General features: G+C 39.7%; 1 protein-coding gene across 2 annotated transcripts in view; it reads left to right on the top strand.

The window, feature by feature from the left end:
* Positions 1-17,396, top strand: part of LOC143923456 (up-regulator of cell proliferation-like) — a 45,933-nt gene extending 28,537 nt beyond the window's left edge. For both annotated transcript variants that reach the window (XM_077447142.1, XM_077447141.1), the window contains exons 2-3: positions 3,739-3,809; positions 12,270-17,396. In XM_077447142.1, the coding sequence (XP_077303268.1) occupies positions 3,794-3,809; positions 12,270-16,978 (4,725 nt within the window). In that variant the 5' untranslated portion in view covers positions 3,739-3,793 and the 3' untranslated portion in view covers positions 16,979-17,396. The remainder of the gene's footprint in view (positions 1-3,738; positions 3,810-12,269) is intronic.
* The last annotated feature ends 4,647 nt before the right edge of the window (positions 17,397-22,043 follow it).

Below are 22,043 nucleotides of genomic sequence, written 5' to 3'. Positions count from 1 at the left end.
GTGTGCCACAGTTCCCTGACAGAGCTTTGTATTCAGCTGGCCCATTTTGGCAGTCCGTGCCTAGGTAGCGTGTGGGACACCTAATGTACCGATATATATATAATTCAAAAAGTTACAAAAGGGACCTTGTTGCTTTCCTCCTAGGGTGCCAAAAAATACTAAAAACCTTTCCTGGATGAGATTTCTGAAATCGAATTACCTTATATGCAAGCCAACTGACAAATATTATGACCAGACTGACGGCTACAACATATACAAGCATTCCTTTAAGTGGCCAGGTATCCGACTAGATCTCCAGGCTTCTGGAGACCTTATCCCCCCTTATCTGGGTTCCCTCTCCTGCACTCTTATCCCTGCTTTATGGAGCAGACAGGGCTTATACTCTCAACCCGCCTATGGTTTATGAATTAGATGTGAGGTTGACCATAAGTGTCAGACCCCCCCGAAAGGGCGCATTCCTTTGCTCAATTCGGCAATCCCCTTCCAACTCATACCATCCTTGACAAGGCTCATTCACTTTCTCAACAAGACAGACAGACAACAAACAACAAATAATTCCAGCAATATAAACCAAAATATGCAGTAATTAAAGACCCGCCACTACAGAGGCTGATGCTCTGCACCAGAAGGACAGTAACTGACAGAACGGATAGGCACAAATCAGGGGAGCACAGAATATAAGAAAAATAATGCTTTTTCTTACATGCGCAAGTTTTTATCTGTGGTTCCCGGAGTGCCTTGTTCCGTCAGTCCCGTTCATCCACCTCTTGTAGTTTCATTGGCCGGTCCCTGTTCCCGGGTGCCAAACTGTTAGGTGCAATTATCAACTAAATTGCTCTCTGGTTTATATTGCTTTGCCAAATTTTAGCTCTTAAAGAAATGAGACACAGAGACCGTTCTCCGTATATCAGCTCCGAGCATGAAGACCCGTGCTGCTATTACTACTTCCCTTTATTTATTTCAAAGCATTTTATAAGCTTGGTTACACAAGGTTTCAGCAAAGTTTTCCATGTAAGGTAACAGGCAGTTTATTTCAACATACATCACGCGATGGTCACTCGTTTAAGAGAAAACCACAAGCTACAACCTTGCAACACATTTTGACACGTACACATAGAATGCAGAGAAATGAAAGAAAATAAAAAAAACTTAAGTAGAACTATAATCCATTATTTCCAACCTTAGCACCTTGTATTGCCGTGCTGTGCTTGGTTATGGTGATACTGAAGTGCAGATGATGGGTGTGTTGGACCCTCTGTGTATCATACAAGCAGAAAAACATATTCCCGTGAACAAAACCAAGAAAACACGAAATTAATAAATAAAAATAAATAAATATCTGTGTCCTGCCGTATGAACCAAAAATAGATAGCAAAATAATAATGCCAGCAATATATAATTAGTCCATCAAAAATATAAATATAAAGTGACTTGTGCGTATAAAAAAAAAGTGTCCAGTGCTTGTTCCAAGAAGTCCTAATTATCCTTTCAAGTGACAGTAGTGCCAGGTGATGTTATCCGTGCTGGAAATAAGATTGCACTCACCAGATGACCATAGTCCCCCAGGGGTATTAGCAGGGCCGTCTTTAATATTGATTGGACCCTGGGAAAACATTTTCTTAGGGCCCCCCTCCCCCCATGCAATTTCGCTCTCCACCTTCTCTGAGACATACAATAAATAGCAGCTAGACTTAAAATCAGTTTACTGTATCAGATCAGGCAGCGATTGTGATTGGTTGCCAGAGGTTACAGCATATCATTACTGCTTACTGACTGGTTGCTAGAGGTTACAGCACTCCTTAAGGCTCACTGATTAGTTGCTAGACATTACAGCACATTTCTGCTTGTTGATTGGCTGCTATAGATTGCTGTACAGTAATACTGCTCACTGGTTGCTATAGGTTACAGCACATCTTCTCCTCACTGCAGGGGGGCATGATATACCTATGAATGACGCCTTTATTTACATATTAATGCAGTTGGCCCCAGCTATTTACATATGCATGTCATTGCTATTTACATATGAATGCCAGTATTTCCATGTAAACACAGGGTCTGCAGAGTGAGTCATCTGTACACAACAATAGGGAAGAGCTGGGCAGCATTAGTAGCAGCACAGGACTAAAACTTCAAGGGACAAGGGAATGTAAACTGGGATAGTTGGCATGTATGAGGCAGCTGCTTTGGGCCCCACAACAATGACAGGGCCCAGGGCAGCTGCCCATTTTGCCCTGCCTTAAAGACAGCCCTGGGTATTAGACAGGTGTAAGCCACTGTGTAGCTCTATGGAGGCTGCTGGGCAATCTGTGAGGCTCTTGCTGGCTTTCCACCGAGTTAGTCACATATGGAAGCAACAAGAGGAATTTAGCTTTATAAAAGCTTTATTTCACAAAAAAAATTGTGGAAATGCTTAACACCAGCAATGTCTGTGAGTGCATAAGTTTTGTATTTGATATTCTTCTACTAATAAAACCCCACTATTTGTGCCTCTCTCTTCATCCCTTTTTTCTCTTGCAGTGTTTGGGTTCCCAGCCAGCTCACTTAGGAGGCAACCTTTCCCCAGCCAGCTGTGCAAGCAATAGAGAAAGTGTTAGTAAACCCAGGACTCTGCATTCACTATATCTGGTCTTCCACAGTGCACAGAACATGGAAATGCAATTATTTTAGTAAACATAAACTGCTAAATAACTTTTCTCACAGGCAGTATATAGCAGTCTTGTGACTTCTATCAGTGTCTGGTTAAAGCTTGTAGGTGGAGTTTTCATTCTCCTCTGACTGTCTTATGAGGCTGCATGACCCCTGGCCATTTGTCTGGACAGTGCGGATTGGCCCTGTGCTGATCACATGCCCTCTGCCAAGAAAAAAAAAAACTCTCTAGCATTACACACCAAACTGAGCATGTACTGTACAGAGTGTCCTCAAGGCTCTGTTCTATCAGCAGATGGATTGGGGACAGTGGAAAAGGGGGAGGATTAGGGAAGACAGGATCAAACAGCATTTTTACACAATGCACAGGGAATTAACCCCTTAGATTCCACAGTTTGTTTTACATACACAGTTTAGAGTATAACAAGTATGCTCTACTGCATGTACAGACTGATTTTACTGCTGTGGGTTTAGTTACACTATAACTAGTATTGATATCTCTGGGATTGTATACACATGTAAATTAACATGTTTATATATATATATATATATATATATATATATATATATATATATATATATATATTTGCACATTTTACTAATTTATGATGGGTTTTTCATTTGTATGTACATATATTTTGGTTCACATGCTAATGATTTAAAGCCAATATTAATCGCCTATACACTATTCAATTAAGATTATATGCGATCTTTCCCCTCAATCTAGCAAGCACAGCTTGGAGTCTTCTCTTGTATTAAAAAAAAAACAAACAAACAAAAAAAAAACATAATTTCTCAATTTCTATTAATAATAAAATACTTTGCTATTTTCTGCTGCAAGTTGAGCATATAGCCCAGTAATTAGGTTGGTTATTCTCAGTCCTTCAAAAGCAAGCAATGCAATGGGTTTTAGAAAGCTCCTCCCTTGTGTTTGCAAATATTTATTCAACTGAAATTAGTCTAAATATATTGTATGCATATAAATGTGTTTGCCATCAAAGCATTTTAACAGATTTTGCAGTTTGTGACAATTGGATTTGTTTTAATAGTTGCAGGAAACACCCTTCATACAAAACATCTTTTTCATTTTAGTATTTTAGAATATGATGAAGAACATTTGGAAATCAATCAAGACATTTTGGCCATTATGAATGAAAAAATGGGTAAGAAAAATGTACATATCTATAGATATCACATTGATAAGAAAACAATCTACTGACAACAAGGGCCTGTGTCAATGGCATCTGTTTTACATCAGTGTGAGGTGCTTCAGAGATTTTCCTGAATTCACTGATAGGCATATTGAATACAATAATGAACTTCCCCTTCTGTAGATATCCTAACCGATTTAGATAAAATTTGGCAGATAATAATCTGCGGAAAAAAAAAAAATCAATAATAGATATGGAAACTTTAGTTACCCTTTTGAAAAAGACTATTGGCCAGACTCTCCTAAGATGACTAATAGGTGGAGTTTGTCTTCCCAAAATGGAGTCTAGCTCGGTTGGAGCTGTGTGCCCTGGCTTCAGTGAGGTGAGTGATCTAGATGGGGCGGTCTGATCTTGGCAGGCATGTGGGACTACCGGGAGTTGCCTCAGTGGGCCTGTTTCAGTGACAGAAATGCCTTCTTTTTTTTTTCTGTGTAACGGGTGCCCGCGGCCCCACATCTTCCTCTGGCCACCATGTAATTATTCCTGGAACCACAATTTGGTTTTCGGGTTCAATTACGCTAAATTTTGGCCTCAGTACCAGTCTGGCTGGATTGCATGGTGTTCTGCCTGACCATAGGTGGTGCTGTCATCCCTGGCAGGTGCTAGAACATAATCCAGTTGGGTGCATTAAAGGTCAGTTCTCTTTCGGAACCAGCCCAGTGGGAGCGTCCTCTTGCTGTGCATTCTGGGAGAGAGTACTTAAGGTGCTGACGTCACATGCTTCGGGGTTCCGGTCCAGAAGTGCTTTCTGACTGTTTGGTCCTGGTCCTCCTGACCAGCCCCCAGGGCTCTCATGGCCTGGGGAGTGGATTCACCCAACTCCAACTCTCGTGGCTGGCTGGCCCGAGGCAAAGAAACTGAAGGAAGGATTCAAAGGTGGTAAGGTGCCGTTTCGGGTTTGTAGAGAGGCCTAGCAACTGGAGAAGCATCCAGAGGAGGCCTCTTCGGGGGAAGGCCACGAAAGGGTTGGCTTCCCAGAAAGAGCCTGGAGGCTTAGTTGAAAGACCACAAGTGAATCTGATCTTGTATGGTATCGCCGGACCGGCTGCAAGATACTGGTGCTGTACGAGGGTTCTTTAAGCTGTTATATCCTTTCAGTTATTCAAGTGTTCTATAACAAGTCTGTGGCAGAGACTTTATTCAAGTGTCCTATAGCAAGTCTGTGGCAGAGACTTTGCTTTGTTTGAGTTAAGCACCCTGTTGGCTGCTAGGCCTGGTGAGAGAAGGACTATCTGATAAGGGTGAAAATCCAGCTGTGAATGCCTATTCTCTGGATTTTCTAATGTGAGAGACTTTTTTTCCTATTTGACTTAGTACTAAGAGTAACTCTCCTACCTAAACCCTCCAACCCTACGTTGAGAGACCTTGTTCTTTAAGGATGAGCCGAACACCCCACAGTTCGGTTCGCACCAGAACCTGCGAACAGACCTAAACTTCGTGTGAACTTTAGAACCCTATTAAAGTCTATGGGACTCGAACGTTCAAAATCTAAAGTGCTAATTTTAAAGGCTAATATGCAAGTTATTGTCCTAAAAAGTGTTTTGGGACCCGGGTCCTGCCCCAGGGGACATGTATCAATGCAAAAAAAAGTTTTAAAAACTGCAGTTTTTTCGGGAGCAGTGATTTTAATAATGCTTAAAGTGAAACAATAAAAGTGTAATATTCCATTAAATTTTGTACCTGGGGTTGTGTATAGTATGCCTGTAAAGGGGGCGCATGTTTCCCATGCTTAGAACTGTCCCTGCACAAAGAGTAATTTCTGCAGGAAAAAAAGTCATTTAAAATCATTTGCGGCTATAATGAATTGTCGGCTTCCCGTAATACAGAGAACAGTCATTGAAAGTCATTGATAAAAAAAAAAGCATGGGGTTCCCCCAAATTCAATTACCAGGCCATTCAGGTCTGGTATGGATTTTAAGGGGAACTCCACGCCAAAATAAAAAAAATGGCGTTGAGTTCCCCCTAAAAATCCATACCAGACCCTTTAGCCAAGCACGCAACCTGGCAGGCCATTGGAAAAGAGGGGGGACAAGAGAGCGTTCCCCCATCCTGAACCGTACCAGGCCACATGCCCTCAACATTGGGAGGATGCTTTGGGGGTCTGTGACCCCTCAAAGCACCTTGTCCCCATGTTGATGAGGACAAGGGCCTCATCCCCACAGCCCTGGCCGGTGGTTGTTGGAGTCTGCGGGCGGGGGGCTTATCAGAATCTGGAAGCCCCCATTAACAAGGGGACCACCAGATCCCGGCCCCCCTGTTTGAAATGGTAAGAGGGTACAAAAGTACCCCTACCATTTAAAAAAGAAAGTGAAAAAAGACACACACACCATTGCAAAAGTCCTTTATTAAAAAAAAAAAAATTAAAAATGTAAAAATTAAAAAAAGTCATCGGTGGCACGTATTAGTGCCACGTATTAGTGCCACGTGTCATCAGTGCCACGTATTAGTGCCACGTGTCATCAGTGCCACGTATTAGTGCCACGTGTCATCAGTGCCACATATTAGTGTCATCTGTCATCAGTGCCACATATTAGTGCCATCTGTCATCAGTGCCACGTGTCATCAGTGCCACGTATAAGTGTCATCATTGCCACGTATCAGTGCCATCTGTCATCAGTGTCACGTGTCATTGTCCTGGTATTTCAAAAATGTAATAAGTAGTCAACAAGTTAGATGTGTAATTTATGCTCCTAGAACACGTGATGGCGCTCCCTGCATGTTGGGTCTCTCTATGTGGCCAGGCTGTGAAAAAGTCCCACACATGTGGTATTGTAATACTCAGGAGGAGTAGCAGAATTTTTTGGGGGTGTCATTTGTGGTATACACATGCCATGTGAGAGAAATAACCTATTACAATGACAATTTTGTGGAGAAAAATAAAAAAAATGAAAAATCTTAATTTTGCAAAGAATTGTGGGAAAAAAATGACAACATCAAAAACCTCACCATGCCTCTTACTAAATACCTTGGAATGTCTACTTTCCAAAAAGGGGTCATTTGGGGGGTATTTGTACTTTCCTGACTTGTTCGGGTCACAAGAAGCGAGATAGGCCACCAGTACATCAGATGTGATCAATTTTGTGGGATTCGCACCACACTTTGTAGACTCTATAACTTTCACAAAGACCAAATAATATCCACTAATTTGGGTTATTTTTACCAAAGATATGTAGCAGTATAAATTGTGGCCAAAATTTATGAAGAAAAATTAATAATTTGCATAATTCTGTCACAGAAACAAAGAAATATGCGTTTTTTTTCAAAATTTTCGGTCTTTTTTCATTTATAGCGCAAAAAATAAAAACCCCAGAGGTGATCAAATACCACCAAAAGAAAGCTCTATTTGTGGGAAAAAAGGACACAAAATTCATTTGGGTACAGTGTTGCATGACTGAGTAATTGTCATTCAAAGTGTGAGAGCACCAAAAGCTGAAAATTGGTCTGGTCAGGAAGGGTGTTTAAGTGCCCAGTAAGCAAGTGGTTAAATTGTTCTCTTTCCTATAGAGTGTCCAGAATAGCAAAACAAAATCTTTGGAGTTTTTTGGGTCAAAGCCCGAGATATAGTGCACTACACTGCTTGATGTGCATATATATATATTATGATGTGAAGGGATATTAAAGCATGTCATGATTTGGGAGAACAGAAGGATTAAGCCAATGGACAAGTCATATAGTTGTACAAAAGTTTGAAGCCCATGGGAAGCCTACACAGCGTAACCCGCATAATGTTGAGTTTGAAGGAAGGCAGGGTTCCCATGAATTGGGAGATGACGAAAAACCCAGGGAGAAAAGTTCAGTTTACGTCTGGTCTCTCGCCAGGCTACCAGCCTGTCTTGTATTAGTAGGTTTTGTTTGAGATCTGGTGGAAGGAAGCGGAGGTTGCAATGTAATAGAGCAGGCAGGCTGTATGGGCTTACTATTTGGGACTCCAGCTCAAAGTTGGAGTATTTAGAACCTTGAGATATCCAATCTAGGCATACCCTCAATAGACATGGCAGGTTGTATACCCTTATATTCGGAAGCTTAGCTCGCCCCTCCCCCTCGCTCCTAGGGAGGAAAAGTTTATACAGAGAGATATGAGGGCGGCATCTATGCCATAGAAAATTTGATAAAGCCTTTTGTATTCTTTGCACATATTTATGGTGCAGTAAAAGATTAGTCTGAAGAGGGTAGAGGAGTCTGGTAAAGCTAACCATTTTAAATAGGTGACACCTCCCAAGGAGCGAGAATGGGAGATCCATCCATGTCTTCAATTCTCCTATAATTTTTGTGATTACAGGAGGGAAATTAAGATGGTAGAGGGAAGAAGGCAGTTTACCAATTTTTACACCTAGGTATGTGATATGACTCTTTGCAACAGTGAACATTTAAGCATTCACCCATGAGGGGGTCCTAAAGTGAGAATCTTGCTTTTAGAGAAGTTGATTCGCAAACTTTAACAGGCCCAGAAAGATGCGAAGAAGAGCTGGACGTTGGGCATATCTGACCTATGGTTGGACGTGAAAATGAGGATATCATCCACAAACAATCCTAGACTAAGTTCTTGTTGACCAATTTTTACACCTTGGAGGTTGGAATGGAATAGCAGGTACCAAGATAGGGGCTCCAAGGCCAAGTTAAAGAGGAGTGGTGAAAGGGGGCGGCCTTGTCTGGTACCTTAGTGGAGCATAACACTATTTGATATGAGCTATGTTTGCTGTGGGGGCCAAGTACATAGCAGAGACTAAATGTACAAAGGGGCTAGAGAAGCCAAAACATTGATGGACTAGAGACAGCCAGTTGAAACTAACATTGTTAAAAGCCTTCTCTGCAACGAGAGAGATTATGGCAATTTCGCTATCAGGGTTGGCTCTGGCATGTTGGAGGACAGTGAGGACCTTTTGTATATTAAATGATGCAGAGTGCCCTTGAGTGAAACCTGTCTGGGATGGATATATAAGAGTGGGCATAATCATGGCTAATCTACTGGCAATTACTTTTGAGAGAATCTTAAGTCTAAATTTAGGAGGTAGGTACTGAATCTGTGGCTTGAGTCTTGCCAGGTCTATTGTAGCACCCTTTGGAGGTCCTGGTTATGAGCAAGGTAGGATGGAAATGTCCTTGAGGGATGTGATGGGGTAAAATCTAGTATACGGACAGAGATCGAGCCATGATCTGAGATCGCAATCTCATGTATAAGGGATTCAGAATTATGTTTTTAGAGGGTGGAGTTACAGAGGAAATAGTCTATTCTAGACAGATTGTGGTGGCGAATAAAAGGTGTATGCTCTGCCTTTCTGGTGAGCTAGAGGCCAAATGACAATTAGCTGGAGAGCATCGGCAAAGAGTGAGAATGGGGTTCCCAAGGATTGGGGAAGAAGGCAGGATGGGGGTTTACCCAATGACCTGTCTTCTTACGTGAGCTGCACTGATCCCTGGGGCCTGCAAGGTGGGGGTTAGCTTCCATTGGGGATACCTCCTGATAAGTATGCAGGTAGGTTTGGAGATATGACCCTTCTTCCTCAGGGTGAGGAAAAGATTTTGACTCCCCTGACTGGTCATTGAGATGGAGGATAGCAGGGAAGGCCAAAGTGAATTTCATGCCCTTAAAGGTGAACAGATAGGCTGAAAAGCCTTCCACTTGCGGGACACCTCTTGCGGCAAATAACATTAGCTTTTGACCGTCCAGTTGGAAAATATGGCATTCTGGAAGGATTTTAGTATGGCTAAACTGTCCGAATGGTTTCTGGACAAGGATAGGCTATGGGAAGCATCATTCATTTAAGGGGGCCCCCATATGATGATCCCTTTCCACTATGCATGGTGATGTGATCCCCAGGGTTTCAGGGATGCAGGTTGGCACACAAGTCTATTAGAGAGCTGGAGTTATAGGTCTCAGGCAGGCCAATAATTCTTAGGTTGTTCCTGCGGGAATGATTCTCTAAGTCATCTAGTTTTTCTGTTCTGTTGAGTTTTTTGGAAGCCTGATATGCAGCCGCCTGTGACCTCTGGATTTCATCCTCCAGTTCAGTTATACGTTGCTCTGCCTATGTGATCATGCCTGCATGGTCCCTCAGCTCTTTGTGTAGCTGATCCATACCTTCAGAGAGTGCTCTATCCACTGCAGCAGTCATGGTGGGGGATAGCAGGGCAGCCACTGCTTGTACTATCTTACCATATTGCTCCTCGGGTACTGCAGCTGGGGTGACAGGCTGGCCTGGGAGCCCTACTGTGCCTGTGTCCATGCCATCAGCCATCTTGGGCAACTGTGACCCTGATAACGGAGGGTCGGAAAGAGTGGCAAATGCTGGACTGGAGCTGCTGTGGATGAGATATAGCTCCATCCACACTCGCTCCGGAGGTGTGTGGGTAGCGGGAGAAGGACTGATTCCCTGTGCCCATGTGTAAGGAGCTGGCTGTGTAAGCTGTCCCTGCCAGAGCTTCTGCCCCGTGCACCCGCTACTGTACATGTGGCACCAGAAGTATACAAAGTATCTTAACAGTACCATGTTTGTGAGTTCTAAAGTTCTCGTAAACATAGTGGAGTAGTTTTTATTAACATTGGTCCTGTTTATAGGAAAATAAACTGTGTCTAATTTGGTTGAAACCCTTTCAGCTTACTTGAGGTTTCCCTAATTTCAAGATCTATTTATTAAACCAATTTTCCCATTGTTCTGGGATATTGGATGTCAACAGTGTCTCCTTTTCTCGACAAACAGTCCTTCCAAGGCATTTCATCATTAACTAGGAGAGTATAAGGAATGACCTCACATCAAGACAAAACAGCATTGTTAAATTAAATAATTATACAATAGGCACCATCATCCAAAATTATATGAAATAAATATTGGAAGCTCTGGTCCCCAGCCAGAGATACCAAGAAAGGAGAGAGCAGATAACAATATATAGGTACAAGTGGAAGACAAATGTAAAATATTAAATCAATTTGTTAAAGTATAAAATTACAGAGTTATACAGATAATCAAAGGCTGGTAAGAGGAATCGTGTATTTGACTAGTTTCGCTTAACAGCTTCTTCAGGAAATACATACATCTAAAAGATATATAGCAAAATTAGATATACATAAAAAAACATATGTGATACAAAGGGAGGGGAAAATGAAAAGTGGGAGAAGCAGTGAAATAACATAATACATGAATACATAGTATCAGGATCTTACCCTAAAACCCAGGCCACCAGAGTAGCTCGAGCACTGAGCAGAGTCTCCACTGGTGACTGGGGGTGGTATTTCCCAGAAAAAGGCCTTCTGTATAAGGTTATATAAATTATGTAAAGTGTGCACCTATCGGCAGGAAACAAGAAACAGATAAAGGTAACATGCACCTGTGACAAAAATTGACTAGTGGATGTGAAAAGGTTGAAAAAGCGTGAAAGGCACCAAGGTAAAAAGTGCTGAAATATCAGGTGAATACATACCTCAAGGTAAGTGAGGGACTAGGAGATCGTTAGTAACATGCATAACGACCAAGTGTGAATTTAGGAAAAATGGTGTGAACACTGGTAAAAGAAGTGCCAATAAAGACCAAAGAAAATGAACTTGGAAATATACACCCAGTGTAACCAAAAGCCCAATTAATGGGAACAGACAATGAATATAATTACCCGTTCAGCCCTGATATGATGGTTCTTTTTTATTTCTCTGGTCCCCAGCCAGAGATACCAAGAAAGGAGAGAGCTAACGGACTATTGCGGTGCAGATAACAATATATAGGTACAATTGGAAGACTAGGAGAGGATTTCATGTGAACCTAATCTTTCAATCTTCCATGGTGTAAAATGAGAGAAATATGATAAAATATACATTTTCTTCATATAAATTCTAGCAGTACAGTGAGGTATCATCTAGAGTACTTAGAATGTAATCTGTGGACCAATTTACTGAATTAAGGATATTTAAATATGAATTTATAGTGTATGGCCAGCTGTACTTTTAATAAGAGATTTTTAAATACATTTTTTTTTTTTTAGATTTTATAGATATTTTTTTTTTAGCATTGAGATATTGGCCAGACATTAGGCATTCATTTCCCTAATCCTATGTGTAATTTTTGTAAGGATTAACAATGATTTTTTATTTTTATTTTTTAATTCTAATAATAACAGTTTTACAACATTAAAGCTTGGTATTAATAACTTTTTTATAACATTATTAACAAAATAAATGTATTGGCTCCTTGTGTTGCTTCTCCTTCCCCCAATCTGAACTCTGCTGTACAGAGACTTCAAAGATTAGGTACCAAGTCAAATCTAGGTACTATGTTTCTTCTAAAGAAAAAATGGATTTAATGATGTATTAATGAATACAGGGCAGCACTGATTGTAGTCTTTTATATTATCTTAGAGTTCAGCTTAAAGTTAATTAGCACTTTCCAAGGCATTAAAATGTTCAAATAGTCAAACTTTTTTTTTCAGACAAGAAAAGAGCATTTCTTGAGAGTCTGGGACTGGGAAGATATTCTACATCAAAACTAACACTAAGAGAAGTCTTGGATATTGGACCAGAGACCTTAGTGAATATCGAATCCTCAAGGGATGTTTTCTGCTGCTTCTTACAAAAACTTTTTTCTTTAAATGGAACTGCACGTTTTATAATTTCAAAAGACTTAGAAATAGCTGATGATTGCCAAGAGTTTAATGTAGATGACTTGTTTGAGAGTAATGATGCATCATCAGATTCTACCAACCCTCTTGATGTTGTGTGTGCTCTGCTGCACTGCTCCCACAAGCTTCTACAGCAGGAGATTATAACAAAAATGTCCATGTGTCAATTTGCTGTCCCTCTAATCCTCCCTGATGGTGATAACCCTGATGGTTGTACCTTCATGTTGTTTGGTTTGAGAGATATTGTGAAGCGTTGGACACCAAAAAACCTAAAGAAAGCGTACATTGAAGAAAGTATAGTTCAACTTCGCATGCCAGTGCTTTCATTTGTGAGGTTAGGAGAATGTAGCTCATCAAAATCCAAAATTCTAAATCAAATTCTTAGTCCTGAAGAGCAACACCATGATTTTTTTGTACATCGAGATACAAATGTTGGAAATGGCAATAGAAAAATATCTGATGGATTGGTGGAAGTAGCCTGGTACTTTCCAGCTGGAAGAGATTCAGATCTTTTCCATGATCCTATTACCATAGCCAACCTGAGAGGAGAACTACAGAGCAGTAAAAAGCAATTTTGTTTTCTCACAAAGATTTCACAACTCGTATTCATATTTGTTGAAAATAGAGAGGGTGAGAATCAGTGTTTCACTGATATCAATATTATAAATGAAAATTATTTTTTTATTATCAATATTCAGTCTTCTGTAATTACAGAAGGAGCATTCAAGGTATTTCTGGAAAAGCTGGCATGTGGAGGAAACAAAAACTATATTTTCACTATGAGTAAAGACAACAAAGATGCAGCAAAAAAGAACTTTAACTTTCTGTCAAACATGTTTCCAGACCTAAAAAACAAAATTCTGCTACTAAACTCAAGAATATCTCAAGAAAGACAAATTGTGAAAAAATTACAGTTGCTTATACAAGAAGAAGTAATTATCAGGAAAAATCTAATTATTTTTGAGGACCTAGCTCCTCTTGCACATGAAATTGGAATAGACATAGATGAGGACTGCAAGGAGATCAATGACTCTAAAACACACGCCCAGGAAATTACTAAATGTGTAGGTGATGTGGTCAAGTATAAGAAAGAAACAATGAAATTACAAGGAGACGTTTGGAAAGAACTGACCAAACTTGAGAAAGAATTATGCCAAATGAAAAAGCAAGGCAGTATGTCCGGAGAGGAATACAAATCACAAATATTTACAAAAATATTACATTTGCGCACAAAGCATAATCCGCAAGAACTTCCCGATGGCATGAAGACATTTCTAGACGCCTTGACTAAGTTATCAAAAACAGAGTTACAATTTTTTTTTAAGTTGACAAAGGTCTATTTGGATTCAGTATCTCGGAAAAGTATCTCACAAAACCAACAAATTAAAGAAAAAGGTCTTAGTCAAAACATATCTGAAAGAAATTTGGGAATTGAACATTTTATTCGTGAGTTGGGTCAGTTTTATGAATCAGAATATTTCCTGGTAGAAAACAAAAAAATTGATGGCAGTCAAAGAAAATTTCATAACATTCCAGAAATAGCTGCTGATCTCCTGTTGGATGGATTCCCATTAGAGCTGATTGATGGTGATGTCCACAATATACCCCTGCAATGGATAACTGATGTCCTAAAAGAACTCAACAAAAAAATAGGAGGTGAATGCAAAATCAGAGTTATATCAGCACTAGGAGTGCAGAGTACAGGGAAATCTACTCTTCTCAACACCATGTTTGGATTGCAGCTGCCAGTGTCCAGTGGAAGATGCACTCGAGGAGCCTTCATGACACTTCTAAATGTAAAGGAGAACCTCTGGGAGGATTTGGGCTGTCAGTGTATTTTGGTGATTGACACTGAAGGATTAAGAGCTCCTGAGTTTTCTTCCCTTGATGGTAATTCAGAACGTGACAATCAACTGGCCACATTGGTGATCGGATTGAGTGATATAACCATTGTCAATATATCAATGGAAAATGCAACAGAGATGAAAGAAATTTTACAGATTGTGGTCCATGCTTTTCTTCGGCTGAAAGAAATTGGAAAGAAACCCAGCTGCCAGTTTGTACATCAGAATGTTAGTGATGTATCGGCTCATGAAAAGATAATGAGAGAGAAGCAGTTACTGCTAGAGCAGCTGGATGATGTGACAAAAGTTGCAGCAAAGATGGAGAATAATACTGATGTCACACAGTTCTGTGATATCATTAAATATGACATTGAAAACCATAACTGGTACATCCCTGGCTTGTGGCACGGTGTTCCCCCCATGGCATCTATCAGCACTGGATATAGTGAAAAAGTACATGAACTAAAAATGCATTTATTGGAATGTATAAAACACAAAGCCCATTCTGATTCTTGTACCATAAATGATTTTAACGAGTGGATAAAAAGTTTATGGAATGCTGTGAAACACGAAAAATTCATATTTGGTTTTAGAAGTGTTTTAGTAGCAAATGCATACAACCAACTGTGCATAGCATACTCAGAGCAGGAGTGGAAGTTCAAGAAAGAGGCACACAGCTGGATGATAAAAACAGAGAACGCCATCAAAAATGATGACCAAAAGCCCGGGATGCAGGTGGATTTTTACAAAGAAATTAATGAAATGTTACAGAAGCAAGTGGAAAGCATGGAGAAGTTTTTAGAAGACTACTTTGAAAAAGATGATAATTATGTAACGTTAGTTTTGCAATACAAAGAGGACTTCAAAAAGAGCACGTCACTGCTACGTGAGGAATTTGAACGTAGCTTGAATAACAAGTGCAAGGAAATAATTTATATTCAAACTGAAAAAACAAAAATAAGAAACATCCAAGCAAACTATCAGAAAAGAATTGAAAAGCAAGTCAGTGCTCTCCTCGAAAAACACAAGCACTCAGAAAGAAAAGTGAGTGTTGAAGATCTAGAGTCTGAGTTTATGATAATGTGGAATAAAACTTTACAGGAATTTAATCTAAGTGGTTTAAAGAGACAAGAAATTGGTAAAATTATGCTAGAACATCTAAGGAGAGACATGGGGAATAAAGCAGGCTACATCAATGAGAAATTGATTGAAATTGACAATTTAGAAGGTTACGAGGCACAGGATTTTATGATAATTCCTGAATATTTTGAAGGACCAGAACTGCAGGCTGTCAGGAAGATATCTAAAGAACAGCTTTGGAATGAGGCAACCACTGTAGCCCTCAATATCTTGGATCGATGTAATCGTTTTGTCACAAATACGATTGCCACAAAGGAGGATTACAATGAAACACTTTGCCAAAAATTACTAGACATTGTAAATGAGGGCCTCAGACAAAATATTGTACTGAAGTCTGAGTTCAAACCATTGCTTGAGCTGGATCTAAAACTTCTCAGTCTAGGGAAAGCGGCACCAAAGTTTCAAAAGAGGCACAATGATTTCATACAAGAGAATGATCCAAAGTTTTGCCTGGAAAAATTAAAGCCTGAGTACCTTAAAATTTTTAAAGAAGTCTATATGAAGACAGATGATTGCCGAGACAGGGCTAAAAGATTCTGTGACAAGTACCTGAAGAGAGCACTGATCGATTATGTCTATTCAAACCTTGGCAACGATATTGTTGATGACATCTTATCCAGCGAAGACTCTATGAAATATGGCAGTAGAACTTTCTTCCAAAATGCCCTGCTGAGTGACCTTCTAAAAAATAAAATATTTAGTGAATATGTGAAATATTGTCTTCAATATGAGATCTTTGTAATAGACTGGATCACTAAATATATCACAGTTCGGTACATGGAAAATGCAAGGCTGAAAAAGTTAATATCAACCAGGCTATCAGCTATTACAAGGAAAGTTGTAGAAACTCTTGAGATCGAATCATTGTTAAGGCATACAACATTATCTGAAAGTTTAGATGAATTTTGTCAGAATTTAAAGAATGAATTAGTGATCTCGCAGAATGACATCACTTTGGTCATATTTCCAGACACTGCCAATGTTCAGCAGTTCTTTAAGTTTGTTAATCAATGTCTAGCTGACGTTGAAACACAAATACTAACTGAACTAAGCAGCTTGAATGTTGAAGTTGTGCTAACCAGGACTTTCATAAAACCTCAAGATGAGCTGTTTAAGAAAGTCTTTGGATGCGGGAAGCAATGTCCATTTTGTAAGGTTCCTTGTGAATCAGGTGGTACTGAACATAAAGAGCACTTTGCATCTCTTCACCGACCTCAAGGATTGGGAAAATATAAATATAAATCCTCAAATGCTCTTTGCCATGAACTGTGCTCAACAGATGTAATTAGCAATACAGCTTTTGAAAATGCTGCCACAAAATGGAACCCACATCCATTTAAAGAATACAAAAAAATCTACCCAGAATGGAAGATCCAAGCTGATTCGGGTATGAAGGCTTCTATGTATTGGAAATATGTCTTCAAAGAGTTTAATGAAGAGTTTGCAAAGGAATTCGATGCCTCAGCAGCAACTTTACCTGAAGACTGGACAAAAATAACATTTCAGGAAGCTCTTGAAAGTATTGAAGGTAAATAAATAATAAGAAGCATTTTCACGATGGTCTTATTGTAATCATCTGTCTTCATTCGTAGCTCTGCTATATTGACGTGACATGGATTCCAACTTTTTTTACTTAAAGCTTATAGCACAAACTTTTATTACATTTTTGGATCACATTGAGAAGGTTAAAAACCCCTATCAGGTTATTTTTCAATATCTATATCCTGCTGAGGATATTTTCCTTCAATTCCTGGCTTGGAGATTCAACCGTAAATGAGAAGAAATTGTCACAATTTAGGGGGAATTCCCATCTTAGTTTGTCACCAGAACATTTATTCCCATTGGAGGAATTGCCATCACCTATTGTTCTCAAGACAACCAGACAAGACAACTGTCACCAGGAGAGTCAAAGAAAGAGAATCTGGCCAGCAGGAACAACTAGGCTTTAGTTTTAAAGCCTAAGTGCAGCTACAATAAACAACACAAAAATCACCACAAGGGATAGAACTCAGTCAGTATGATGTATCCCTCGTGCGGATGTCTATTCCTCCTTGGTCTGTGCCCCCACCCCCACAGCCATAATATTTAAGTTTAGCAGGGGTGACAGATCCGGTTTCATTTGTTGAAGCTGCAGTATTTTTTTTTTTTTTTGATTGATCCTTTAAAGCATTAGCTACTTGGAGCATTGAAACCTTACATCCCATATACAGCAATAAAAACTTGTCAGGGGGCATAACACTTCTCCACTCCATTCAAAATGTGCCCTTACACACATGTTAAGTTGACTTGCATTATCTGTTTCTTTTCTCTCCCCCTAGGTTACTGGAAAGCTATAGAAGTACCAGAACTCTGAATATGTTTACATTTGTCTGATTTTGCTGTACTTGCTGATAATGCTTAGTTCTGATGTTCACCAATGCAGTTTTCTTGTCCATCCTCTTTGTTTACATGGTTTGGAAATTTGTATATAATCAACATGCAAAAAAAATAAAAATAATAATAATCTAGACATAATCAACCCTACAGGACTATGCTTCCTAATGCCCCGTACACACGAGAGGGATTAAGTCTGACAGACCTCCAAAGGAGTTCCGCCGGAGTTCCGACGGTGTTCCGACGGAGTTCTGGCGGACTTTTCGACCGAACGGACTTGACCACACACCATCACACCAAACTCCGACGGAGTCGAACGTGATGACGTACGACTGGATTCGACGTGGGAAGTTCATAGACAGTAGCCAATAGCTGCCCTAGCGTCGGTTTTAGTCCGTCGGAGTAGCACACACACGAGCAAATTTTTCGAAGGGGACCGGGTCCGGCGGAGTTCCGTCGGGAAAATTTGAAGCATGCTTCATTTCTAAAGTCCGTTGCAGCCCACACACGATCGGATAGTCTGACGGACTCAGTCCGTCGGAGTTTGGATGTCGAAAAGTCCGCTCGTGTGTACGGGGCATAACAGTCCACTTTAGAATCAGAAAAAGTCCCCTTACTATAAAAGTTTCACGTATCTCACATAAAACACCATCTTCATAAAAACAACACATACATCACCTAATAAATATATACTGCACATTTAATTTAACCCTAAAAAACTTTAGCATTCAAAAAGAATATGGGCCACATAAAGAAGCTGTTTTGAGTAAAGAAAAGAGGGCTTAGCACACATCCCTGGGGCACCCCTGTACTATGGGAAAGCATTGATGAGTCTAGAGAATATGTGATTTGAAGAGAAATGGCAAATATTTCCAAATGTGCTTTGTAATATTTCCTAAATGTAAAGTCAGTTTATCAGATTTAAACCAAGCAATATTGCAACATGCAAAACAACCATTTTAGATATTGAGATTGAACAGATCTGTTGTGCTATATTATTAACTGTATTTAGTGATGCATAATTTACTCAATTTAAATTTGATCTAAAATAGCAATATATAGTTTTTTTCTGTTCTATATAATGAAAATGTTACTAGATAAATGAATAGATAGATAGATAGATAGATAGATAGATAGATAGATAGATAGATAGATAGATAGATAGATAGATAGATACATAGATACATAGATACATAGATAGCCACTTTAAAAACTATATCTGGAAATAGAACTCTATAGAAAAGTATACATTTGAAAAACTCTCTATTCCTTTAAAAAATAATACAATTTCTTATACAATAAACTTCCATACATTGTAAATAATGCATGTTTATATATTGCACTGTAGCTAACCTATTGTACCCTATACATAGTATTTTTATTTTTCTACACTATTAAAATGTTTTGAAAACAATAAAAGGCATGTTAATTACATACAGTATATTTTCATCTTTTATTTCATGCACATGGACTTTCCTGTCTGCAATTTGCTTATGGAAATTTGGTGTATTATTAACTTTTGACAAAAATGTGCACACACCTTAAACTGCTTAAAAAGAGACGTGTTAAATTAAAATCTTTGAACAATTTATACAACTTCCTCCGTTCATGGTTGGGGGGGGGGCTTTTGGGTTCAACTTTGATATGTGGGTTCCCTTTAGTCTGTGTCTGTGTGTAGGTCTTTTGGATGTGGATAATATTATAAGATGTTTGAGGTTGGAGAATTCACAATATACACCACCTCCCTTAGATATATTAAAAAAATTACAACAGTATGATTGGAATTTAAAGGTGCGAATAATCAATTAGAAATCAATATTACAAAAATAAATACATTTTATTAAACAAACATCTTTATGATAAACAGTAATATATATATATATATATATATATATATATATATATATATATATATATATATATATATTAGACATTTGCAGAGTGAAGTATTTCATTTCGGAATTTCATTTTTGTCCGAAAATTATTTTTTTTTTTTTATCATTTCAAGTTTATTTACTCGTATAAGAACACAAATTCAAAATTCACATATGGTAGTCTGTCAGAAATACATAATAAACTTAATACAATAGAAGGTGCGGTCTTCCTGAGGGCATTATTATCTAACGAATAACTGTAGAGCTTCAATTTAGAACTGTTAATTTCTTGATGTAATATTATCTATGTAGTTCAGTGTTGTTTTGTCTCCCACCAAAAGAAAGGTTAGGTTTGGGAGGGTTATACAAAGAGGAGGATAGAAAAGATAAAGGACTTAAGAGGTGCGGGCATAGGAAGAAGAGTTATGGAAGCTATTTTGTGCTAGAACCTTCCAGTGGCTGCATCTTAGCGATCAAGGGAAATAGTTCAACAGGCAAGAGGTCGAGTGCAGTTCCCTGCAATCAGGTCTTGATAAGTTCGAGAGCTTCTGAAGGTAAACCACGGTGTCCACGTTGTGTGGTAACTTTCCACCATATCGCTAGACTGGGCCACCGTTTCCTCCATGCCACAAACCTCCCTGATTTGAAAAAAGCCATTCTCTGATTGCAGGGATATTGGTCTATTTCCAGTAACGTGACATCGAAGCTTTGGCTGCATTCAACAAATGTCTAGTTAATGATTTCTTATATCGCCTTACAGAGAAGGTTGTGACCTGGAGCAAACAGCATGCTGCATCAAGTCTCATGGATGTTTCAGTTATGGCCCTGATCAGGTCCCTCACCGTGTTCCAGAATTGAGTTATGAGGGGGCATTGCCACCAGATGTGTAGAAGCATACCAGTTTCCCTCTGGCAGCGCCAGTAAATATCCGAAGTTTGAGGGAACCATCTGTGTAGCTTCGCTGGCTATTTATAGGAGGTTTCCTGCGTTCTGGTGCTCAATGAGCATTTATGTGCCAGAACACAGGCCTTCCCCCATTGTCTATCAGAGAGTTCAGTCCCAAGAGCCTCTGACCATTGTTCTCTGAGTCTCTCTATTCGCCCTCCTCCTGTACTCCGAAGCCAGGCGTACAAAAGAGACGTGGTGTTTGGTGTTTGGCTTCTTTCCCAACACACTCTTTCTATTTCTGTTAGATCTCTCGCAAAGTGCCCTCTATGTGTAGTCCTGTTGGTGTAGCTTCGAATTTGGAGGTAAGTCCAGTAGGTCAAGTGGGGTAATGAGTTTGCTAACTTGAAATGCGCGAAGTCCATCATCTGTGTGTTTTGGAAGCATACAGTGAGGAGGGGGGTGCGGGGGTTAGAGGACCGGAAAAGTGGTGCCTCTACCCCCGGCGGGAAATCGGGGTTATGGCATAAAGGTGTGAGTGGGCTCAATGGGGAAGAAAATCTTGTATTATGGGCCAGCTGGTGAAAAATTTTAAGAGTAGTGTAGATTAAAGGGTGTTGTTTTAACGCTCTCGGATATCCGGACTCTGGCACCCAAGGAAGGAATCTCAATGGAATATGACTCAACTCATTCTCTAGTACCACCCAATCTTTAACTCCCTCGTGGCAGTGCCAATCAATGATTCTCGCCACGTGCGCAGCATGATAATATTGTTTGTAATCAGGCAAGCCCATCCCTCCACAGTCTTTAGGCAAAGGCCAGAAGAGAATGTTTAATATGGGGCCTTTTAAGCACCCATACAAATTGTGTTTGAATCGTCTGTAATTTTTTGAAAAAGTTTGTCGGGACCTTGATTGGGAGGGTTCTGAACAAATAGAGTATTTTGGGCAAGATGTTCATTTTGAGAAGTTCCTTGGGTGCCATTCCTTCAACTCCATCTCTATGACCTTGAGCAATGGTATAAATACTTGGGGAAGCGTAGGGGGTCAACCACACGCCCAGGTATTGGAGCGCCTCGGTCTCCCATCTAAAGGGACTGTTATTCCGCAGCAACCCCAATGAGTGGCTCGTCATACTAATGGTCAGGGCTTCCGACTTGGTGAGGTTGATTTTCAAATTAGATAGATAACCGTAGACTGAAAACTCCTGTAGTAAGTTTGGGATGGAGATGTGTGGCTTCGTTAGGAAAAATAAGAGATTGTCCTCGTAGGCGGCGATCTTGTATTCCGTCTGGGCTATCGAAAAACCAGTCACGTCAGGGTTCATCTTCAGTAGTCTAATAAAGGGTTCCAGTGAGATAATAAATAGAATGGGTGATAGGGGACAGCCCTGCCTCGTTCCATTGGAAATTTGGACAGTATCTGATAAAGAACCGTTGATGCATAGTTTTGCAGAAGGATTTTTATATA

This window comes from Lithobates pipiens, unplaced genomic scaffold (assembly GCF_037356315.1).
Source record: "Lithobates pipiens isolate NorthernLeopardFrog02 unplaced genomic scaffold, aLitPip1_a1.2 Scaffold_22, whole genome shotgun sequence".
Classification (NCBI taxonomy): Eukaryota; Metazoa; Chordata; class Amphibia; order Anura; family Ranidae; genus Lithobates; species Lithobates pipiens.
This window is presented reverse-complemented; position numbering and strand designations above follow the sequence as displayed.